This window comes from Micromesistius poutassou (genome assembly GCF_964030765.1).
Source record: "Micromesistius poutassou genome assembly, chromosome: 23".
In the NCBI taxonomy this organism is placed as follows: Eukaryota; Metazoa; Chordata; class Actinopteri; order Gadiformes; family Gadidae; genus Micromesistius; species Micromesistius poutassou.
This window is the reverse complement of record NC_140293.1, coordinates 4,167,341-4,177,340: the sequence shown is the minus strand read 5'-3', so window position 1 is coordinate 4,177,340 and position 10,000 is coordinate 4,167,341. Positions and strand designations below refer to the sequence as shown.

At 48.6% G+C, this 10,000-nt stretch overlaps 1 protein-coding gene across 1 annotated transcript in view; it reads left to right on the top strand.

The window, feature by feature from the left end:
* The window catches only part of svep1 (sushi, von Willebrand factor type A, EGF and pentraxin domain containing 1), a gene marked incomplete at its 5' end in the record, with an annotated part of 85,239 nt that overhangs the window by 39,646 nt on the left and 35,593 nt on the right, over positions 1–10,000 (top strand). The window contains 5 exon segments of the mRNA XM_084487502.1: positions 553–732; positions 3,427–3,636; positions 5,473–5,670; positions 8,040–8,158; positions 8,459–8,588. Coding sequence (XP_084343628.1) covers positions 553–732; positions 3,427–3,636; positions 5,473–5,670; positions 8,040–8,158; positions 8,459–8,588 — 837 coding nt within the window.

Sequence of the window (10,000 nt, the reverse complement as noted above, 5' to 3'; positions counted from 1 at the left end):
CAACAGCAGCAACAGAAGCTACCAATATCTCTCCACAGTCCTTTTGGCTCAGATTCGGTGTGTCATTGAGCCAATAGATGGATCATGTCTGCATCTTTCTATCCAAAATGCTTTAATCTCCTCTCGCCTCGTCTTCTCTTGTCGTCCTACTCCTCTCTTCTTTCTCTTCTTCATTCTCTTTGTCTCTTTCACTTGAACTCTTCATCACCTCTCCTCCTTTTTCCCATCCTCCTCCTCTCATCTCCTCTCCTGCTTCCTACCCACCTCTTACTCCTCTTCCTCTTCAACCTTCTCTGCTGTTCTAAATTCTCCTCCGCTTCTCCTCTCCCCCTCATCCTCCTCTCCTCTCCTGCTGCCTTCTTCCCCCTCCCCCCTTCTTCAACCTTCTCTTCTGTTCCAAACTCTTCTCCTCTCCTCCTATTCTCCTCTCCCACCTAATCATCCACTCCTCTCCTGCTTCATTCTTAGTCCTCCCCTCTTCCTCTTCCACCTTCTCCTCTGTTCTAAACTCTTCTTCTTCTCCTCCTCCTCCTCCTCCTCCTCCCCCTCCAGTGGTGTACTGTCCCAAGCTGTCCCCCCCGGCCAACGGCTTCTTCATCCAGAACGCGTGCAACAACCGCTACGACGCGGCCTGTGGCGTCAAGTGTCTGCCCGGCTTCGACCTCCAGGGCACGGGCATCCGGCTGTGCCAGGCCGACGGTGCCTGGTCCGGGACCACGCCCAGCTGCAGGGGTGAGGCATGGGAGGAGAAGGGGATGCAATGGGGATGGAGGAAGGCCAAGTCTGGGGTGGGTGGGGGGGTTAGAGGGTGCAGGGCATTAGTTAGCAGTAGTGTTTGACGAAAGGTTCTAGGTTCGAGGTTTTTACTGTGATCACACACACACACACACACACACACACACACACATGAACTTAACACCCTCCAACACACACACACACACGTCCATTGTTAGTCATCAAATCCACGGGGTGGTTATCAAAGTGTTCCGCTGCTGCTCGCCAGCCCTTGCCGAGTCCTAATAAACATCTGCATCCCCCACTAATGGGCTCCGTCAGCAGAGAGGGGAGGCAGCGCGTGTTACCCTCTCTCGGGTACGGTTGCTAAGACGGCTTGTAAAACAAGAAGGTGGGGGGGGGGGGGGGCGGGGGAGAAACAACAAACACCGGAGGTGACGGCGGCCGGCCACATGTCTGCGCGTCGCGTGCGGCGGTGGTGCGCTGAGGTCATCGGGAGGAGGCTTTTCCGCTTCTGCCGAGGCTCCCTTGTTCCTCCCTCTCTCTGGCCAGGGGAGAGACAGAGAGACAGAGAGAGAGAGAGAGAGAGAGACAGCGACATTAGGAAAAAGAGAGGTATAGGAAGAGAGGGGTATAGGAAGAGAAGAGAGGCAGAGGGAGAGAGGTAGAGGAAGAGAGGAAGAGGGAGAGAGAGAGAGAGGTATAGGAAGAGAGGAATAAGGAGAGAGGGGTATATGAAGAGAGGAAGGGATTGGGAAGAGAGAGCAGTAGAGAGTTAGGAAAAGCGAGAGAGAGAGAGAGAGAGAGAGAGAGAGAGACAGTGAGGGAAGGCTTGTTCCTACAGGATTCATGGAGTTTTGAATGCAGGGTCATGATGGGAGAGAGATAGAGAGAGAGAGAAGGTTAAACAAATCAATATAAAAAGTTACTGTGCAGTGAGAAGTGAAAGATGTAAAAAGTAAAAGTGAACCCAGAAAAGAGTACAACCAAATCCCAATTCCCAGCCATGTTCTTGCTAAACCTTGAGTTATATGGATACCCAGACAGTAAGACTTTACAGTGCATAACTGTGGTTGCATACCTTACTGTGTGTGTAGTGTGTGTGTGTGTGTGTGTGTGTGTGTGTGTGTGTATATCTATAGTTTCCCGCATACAGTGAGACTTGTCAGTGAAAAATGGGACCTCCCAGCTTGCGTCAAGCTCTGTGGGATTCGTAAGGGCATGTGTGTGTGTGTGTGTGTGTGTGTGTGTGTGTCTGGTGTGTGTGTGTGTGTGTGTGTCTGTCCAGGGGTGGCGAGATGAGAAATTATATCCTCCACGCCGCCTTCCCAGACCCCTGGTGTAACGAGGAACAGACAGACAGACACATGCACACACAAACACATGCACATGCACACACACACACACACACACACACACACACACACACACACACCAAGAATGTATATACAGTCATATACATTCAGTGTTTTAAGAGAGAGTTATTAGGGAGTCCTTAAAGTGCTTTGCCAGCCACATTCCATACATATGATTTATTATGCCTTGTGTCTGATTGAGTGTTTTTAAATTCAATGTTATTGCGTTTTCTAGACAGATGATAAAAAATGAAAAAGGTGCGGACATCTTTCACGACACGGTCATTTGTCATTTGTTTCGGTTCGGGGCCGGATCCCAAAATGTCGGACAAGGTCATGGGTTTAATCCCCAAGGATTAACTAAAGTGTGGGCCGGTAGCCGTTTCGTACGACATGTTTGGCGTTTATTATACCTCCCTGTCTCGTATTCTTATTGATTGGCCTCCTGCGGCAACCAAATTGTAGGAAGCGCCACTCATCTGGCACTCCAGTTAGAGTAAAACAAATGCTCCACCAGGTAGCTTTGATGTAAACATGTTGGCCTTGCTCTGCAGCTGATTTGCTCACGCTCATGCCGTTCTAACAGGTGTTTTGGGTTTTAGTTTGTTTTCCTGTCTGTTCCAATCTGCCTTTCGGGCCTTCTGCCTTTGACTTCATTACAGAGGCAGGTTTGGACCACATGGTCGACCTGGTTCAACCAACAGGTTGAACCAGACCGCTATTACTTTGAAGGTGGTTCGTCATTGGTAAAACATCCATTTGTTGGACTGTTGTGTTCTTTTTGTCCTTAAATAACCCCACACCTTTTCGGGGTCACTGATCTCATCTAGCCTTTTACAGTTATTGAAAAACAGTAGAGAGAGAACAACATCGGATTTGATAATGTTTGGAAATATGGTTTTGTGAGATTTCTGAGGAATTAATTTCCGTCGTTTGTTTTCGCTCTTAGTTTGTCTTTCGGTTAAATGGGTAATTCTGTATATAAAAAAAAGAAAAAATCTACAGCACAAGTGAAATAATAGACAGCATTGCACTCTGCGCTGGCCTCATTTGGTGCTCTCCGAGGCATTATGACACACAATCCACCGGAAATTAAACTCATCCTAACCCTCACCCTGCAATTAAAATGACACCCCCCTCTCCCCTGAACAAAAACAACAACCATAAAGCCTTGATTCCCTCCTCACATGTACTCGAGAGGTGGGATCGTGAACAACATGTATCCCATATCTTTCTCCTCCATCAACAGCTTTTGCTCACTCAACGCAAATCTAACATTTGAGACATGTTATATCTTTCTTCTTCGTCCTTTTTTCGATTCTTCTCGGACCTCCAGTGCGCTCCTGCCCTCCTCTCTCCCGTCCACAGCACGGCTACCTGAGGTGCGCCGAGGGAGGTGGTGGCGTTGGTGGCGACGGTGACGGTGGCGCCTCCTACAGAGCGGAGTGCACGGCGGGTTGTGAGCGTGGCTACCGGCTGGAGGGGGACACCCGGCTCACCTGCCTGGCCGACTCCCTGTGGAGCGGACCCCAACCTCGGTGTGTGGGTAAGCCTTCAAGGACTACATATACCACCCCCCCCCGCCTCCCCCCTCCACCTAACCTACACACCACACGCACAAACACACACACACACACACGCACACACACACACACACACACACATACACAAATAGCCACACACTGTCCAATGGATGCATGCAACTATACAGACCTGGGCCTTATTTCCCATGATGCAGTGCTTTCCTCCTCACAGATCTACGCGATATTCACTGAATTGAACAACATAGCCTAAACTCAATGCATCATGGGAAATGGCCATGGCTTTTGCAATCATTCTCCCATACACAAACACACACACACACACACACACAAAGGCCTGCTATCTGCTATCCGTCTGCTAATAAATGTCTGTCTAGTGGGAGGAGATGATATATCAGGAGCTACCAGCCAGGGGCTGTAAAAGAAAAGCTATTTACCTGAAAACTTTAAGTGTATTTCTGTAAAGCGTGTCTTCTAAGTCCTCAGCATAATGTTTTGTTGGAGCCGAGTAAGAACACAACATAGTAGTTTGAGCAACATTTTTAAACTAATAAGTACCCTTAAGCACACACATGCGCGCGCACGCACACACACACGACCCACACACACACACACACACACATACACACACACACACACTACAGCTACTACGACACAACCCATATTTTGGGAATGCCCACACACTTCTTAAAACTGCTAGTTGGGTGAAAATATTTTTGGAGACTCAGACCGGCCACAGAGAAGCGCCATGGGTCAATTATATCAGAACCAAAGTCCAAGTTGTTCAAGTTGCTCCACCGCAGATCTCCTGCTTCTGTTCTCTGGCCTGCAGTGACTCAGTCCTCGTGGATCAGGCCTGTCCTTCACGCTCTGGCCTCCTTCTCTCTGCTCCCTCCCTTTCTCTTTCTCTCTTCTCTCTTCCTGTCGCATTCTCTCTCTCTCTCTCTCCCCCTCTCGCTCTTTCTCCCTCTCTCTTCCTCTTGCTCTGCCTCTCTTTCTCTCTCTCTCTTTCTCACTCTTACATTGTCCTTCAATTCTCCTTCATCTTCAGCTACATCTTGCTCCGTTTATATTGTTTACTTGCGGTGGGCCAATAAACGCATCATGTAGGCTTTGTCTGTGCTTGTTGCAGAGAACACACACACACACACACACACACACACACACACACACATGCACCAACACCGACACACACACATCCTTCACACACAGCTTCCCCTTTACATTCCTGCAGAAAATTGCCAGTTTCACCTCTGATTTCCTTAATTGTCTGTTTGCTGTTCCTAGCACATCGGTATGTCTGCAGAGTCACCACTTTTATACCCTACTTAACCTAACCAGGGGAACCCCCTCGCGCTGGGAAGGTCTTAGGTTTTTTTGGGGGGGTTCCACCTTGACCTTGTTGACCTGCCGGGTCGTGCCAAACTCCCCGTCATTAACAGTGAACAAGTCTGACCCCATGCTCTGTTGATGGATGGAGGATGGGGACAGTTGTAGATAGAGAGGGAGGTAGAGGGGGAGCGAGAGTGGTTTTAAGAGGAGCATGACGCCATGTGTTTGAGGAAAGTCCTACAATAAAAGAGAAAGCGGCTTCTTGTTTTAGAGGCGTTCTGCGACCGCGCCTTTCCTTGGGGTGTTTAGTTTTATTTGATGCTTGTTGCCACGCAGTCTGATTCGTGTCCACTTCAAGCGGTTTTATAATACGCACAACGGCGGAAGACATTGCTGAGGTTCACCCAAATGCTCTTGATTTAGATTAGGGCCCCTTTTTCCAGATTCATTTAGATGTGTATGAAGGACTATTGAATAAAACTCACCTCGTCTAGTCTTCTTCCCTCCAGAGGTGCGTTGTCCGATGATGGTGGCCCCGAGGAACGTCGTGCTGTCGCCCCCTGCCTGTGGCAAGAGGTCAATGGCCCAGGGCGCCATCTGCGTGCTCACCTGTCGCCAAGGTTACCGCCTCCAGGGCGAGAGGCGGGCGGTGTGTCTGAGCACCGGGGACTGGAGTGCTAATGTCCACCTGCGCACCACCTGCGCAGGTATGTGTGTGTGTGTGTGTGTGTGTCTGTGTATCTGTGTGTCTGTGTGTGTGGTTGTTAAAGCTTTGACCCCCCCCCCCCCGATCACTGAACGACTCGCACAAGTCACACTTGGCGGAACGTTCTTTTCGAGGACATTTTAACGAAGGCCATAATCCTTTCTTCCTTTCTCCTCACACCTGAAACGTAGCCCGGCGAGCGCATGCGTGCACACCATGCGCCGCAGGTCCCCTGTCTCTGTTAGTGCAAAACGAGGGGGGGAAGCCAGACAAATAAAACAGAACAATAAAAGCCAGGAGTGCTGGAAGTGGAAAAAGTCGGTAGAGAAAGAGCAGAGACAGAGAGATACAGAGAGAAGACTGTGAGACAGAGAAATTTTGGACGTGGACATTTCTTTCCATGCCCCTCCCCTACCTCCTTCTACTTCCCCCCCCCCCCCACCCCGATCAGGGACTGTGGGAAAGGAGCTAACTCGATTCTCGTGTCGGTGGTTTTGTATAACTCAAACCATGTCTGAACATCGCGGGGTCTGCACAGACCCAGAGGCAAGGGTGGTGGTGGACGAGGAGGGCGAGGACTGGCACTTTGGAACAGGTGGCCAGCAAAAGTCTCTCTCGCCCCTCTCTCTCTTCGCCTTCATCTCCCCTTCATCTTCCTCTTCCTCTGCCGCGGGGAATGAGGAAATGGTGGCTAATGAGTTGGCGAACGGTTCTGTGGAGACACGAGGTGTCATAAAAATGAAAAAAAGGTGGAGGAATGAAGAGAGGGAGGATGCAGAGACAGAGAGAGTGGGGGGAGAACATCTGAAAAAGTAGCATGAGTCATCGTTTTGGTGTTCCACTTTTACAATGTTTGTTTTGTTTTGATGGACAATCTGGACTGCTTTGTGTCTGCAATTATAAAGGGAAAAAGTGGAATACAAATATAGAGAGTGAGTGAAACAGAGAGATACCCAAGAGAGTGACCGAGAGAGTAAGAGAGAGAGTTTACTGAGTGTGAGAAATAACAGACCGTGACTTAGAGTTACGAGTAAAGTTAGAAAGAGCCAGATAATCCAGACAAATAAATATGATCAGCACAGGAAGAAATCAACAAAACAAGCCTGGGTGAACTGATGTGTAACTCTTAAACAAACTAAATAAAAAGATGGCGCAGTACCTCTCCAGGTTCCCATGGCGATGACCCTGTCAGACAGCTATTCCCTCCCTCTCACCCCCCCCCCACCAACCCACTCCCCTGCTCAGAAAAAAAGACATATGCCTGTCGATGTGTATAAGAGAGGCACTGTCTCCGATGAGGGTCTCCGATTCAGGTCCAGATGGTTTCACTGGGTCTCCTTACGCAACACACACACACACACACACACACACACACACACACACACACTCACACACTCGTCGTCTTTAAACTTTTTTTTTTTTTTTTGGATGTCATATTATATTTACTTGTTCAGTGGACACTTGAAGTGAAGTGAACACTTACTTATATGTACTGCATTCATCAAGGTGCATGGATAGGAGAGAGAGAGCGATCCTTGTGTTTAAGCATATATACTGTCAATCAAACAGACAATCACACAATGAATCAATCAAACAATATATCCATCAAACAACTAATAAATCAATCAATCATTCAAACAATGTATCAATAAAACAAATGTAAACATAAACAATTATATGCTGGATATAAAAATTGTATATAAATAAAACGTGCATCTAGCCACGAGTCATTCCAACAAGCAATTTGTTCTCTCTGAATCAGTTTTATTCTGGTCCACTCTAGTAACTGTTAAGAATGATAAGAATGATAGAGCTATAAATGTAGAACTATAAAAACTGAGAAAGTGCAGGTTTCATACATGGAGAGCAGACAGCTGCTCTCACCAATAGCTGACGTCATTCAGACCTGTTATGTGAGCTGGATATTGACCTAAGAGGAATCCCAGCGTTGCGTGAGACAGCGAGTGTTAGGGGTCAGGGTTTTCCAACTCCAGCCGTCCAGATATCTCTTGTGACCTTTGACCTCTCACCGATGAGCCCCATACAACGTGAGGTAATAGAAGTAACAGAGCGAGAGAGGGAGAGGGAGAGGTTATGACTTCTTGTGGCTTGCTGCAGAGTGGACTTAAGTGCACTTTCTCCAAATTCATAATGACCCATAATGAGTGTCTACTGCAGGATGTAATTAGGTAGGTCAAAGGTCAGATTAAATCACCGCCTCACCATTTATGGATAAAACAGAGTGCTGGCTGCGGCCAATGAGTGAATGGAGATTGATTTGCAGTGCTTGTGTGTGTCAACGTGGTATTAAAATGCAGTGATTATGATTGTGTGATTATTATTGATATTACTATTATGGGATGCACCCAGACTCTCAGCCCCCGAGGATGCAGTGTCCAGAGAACGTGGAGGTGGGCACGGATGAGCGCCGCATCACGGCTAACGTCAGCTGGAACGCCCCCAACGCCACGGACAACTCCGGACTAGAGGTCAGAGGTCCTCAAGAGGAGATGGGGGGGATGGATGGATAAATAGATGGATGGATGGGTGGATGAATCGATGGACGGATGGATCGATAAATAAATGGATTGATGAAACGATAAATAGATAGATGGATGGAGGGGTGGGTTGGGGGGTTTCATAAATAGAGCAAAGCCAAGTCACACTTGTCATTGCCCAAGTCCCAGAAATCATCTCTCTCTCTCTCTCTCTCTCTCTCTCTCTCTCTCTCTGTCTCTCTCTCTCTCTCTCTGTCTCCCCGGGCCTCTTTCTCCTCCTCACCAACCCAGGTGACGGTGCAGGTGAAGCCCATCTACACCCCTCCGCAGTTCTTCCCCGTCGGCACGGAGACCATCACCTACATCGCCACCGACCACGCCGGCAACCAGGCCAACTGCTCCTTCACCGTCACCGTCGTCGGTACGCACTACACACACACACACACATGCACACACACACACTTGCATACACACACGCACTCACTCACTCACTCACTCACTCACTCACTCACTCATGGTGGGTGAGTGAGTGGGCGAGTGGGTGAGTGAGCCCACCCACACACACACACACCTCCTTTTAGTTTACCGGGATGTTAGGTAATTTGAAATGGAAGAACAGGATAGAGAGACCGAGAGAGAGAAAGAGATGGGGGAGATGTCCAGAAGACAGCCTGGCTTATCTTCTCCTCCACCTCCTTATTCCATTAAGAAGGTAGATTAGATTGCTACCGCCAGCTGCCTGCTCTGTGCTAAGCAGTGAGATCAGCATCATTGGGTTCCTCGGGCATAACATAAATGTTGCCTACCCTATAAATATGCGCACACACACACACACACACACACACACATACACACGATCGCGCACGCACACATGCATGCCCGCACTCACACAAACACACACAAGCGAGGCTTTGGGCCTTTTGTTTTCATTCGGTTCTGCCAGGAAGGCATGTTGAATTGATTTAGCAGGGTTAAACCCGGGGAGAACTGGATTTAGAATGAAAATTGGGTACATAATGTAGTGTCATAGTCTATTACGGCCTCTTGAGTTAGGGCAGACAAAACAAAAAACATAATAACAAGGACCCCCCCCCAAAAAATGAAACAAACACAAGAAGGAATTTGATTTTGAATACCAAAATCAACAATTATTACGCACAAAAGCGTCCGCCCCACACACACTCACCACCACACAAACACACACGCCGCTCTGTGTTTTCTCACCTGGTCGTGCTAATCGCCACGTCCTGTCGCCCCGTGTGCACCGTCGACTACTGTCTGTTACTGGTCTTCCTCGCGCTGGGGGTCGTGTCGGGGCCAAGATAACTAAACGTTTGTTCATACTAAAGCTCCTTTCCCATTGGGGGCCCTCACACGGAGAGCCAGGGGCCCTCGGCAAACAGATGCACGCACAGTGGACTCTCTTTCAGTGGATCCAGGTGTGTCGGATACGAGATGTCTTCCGGCGCTGGGGAGAGAGAGATGGAGAATATATACATAGCCTTAGAGAGAGAGAGAAGAAAGAGCGCGAGAGAGTGACATAGCCATAGAGAGAGAGAGAGAGAGAGAGAGAGAGAGAGAGAGAAGAGAGAGCAAGAGAGAGAAAGAGAGATAGAGACATAGCCATAGACAGAGAGAGAGAGAGACTTGTGAAGCACAGGGCTTTTCCGTACTAGTTCCAATAATCGCCCAGACCACCACCAACGCTACGCCATCACAACCGTCTACTCAGCCGTTACTCTCGCATTGTGCATGTGTGAATCATGCACCTTAAAGTTGGAGGATGGCGGGGTTGGACATGCTAGTCGCTAGACAGCGACTAGCATTTACCCC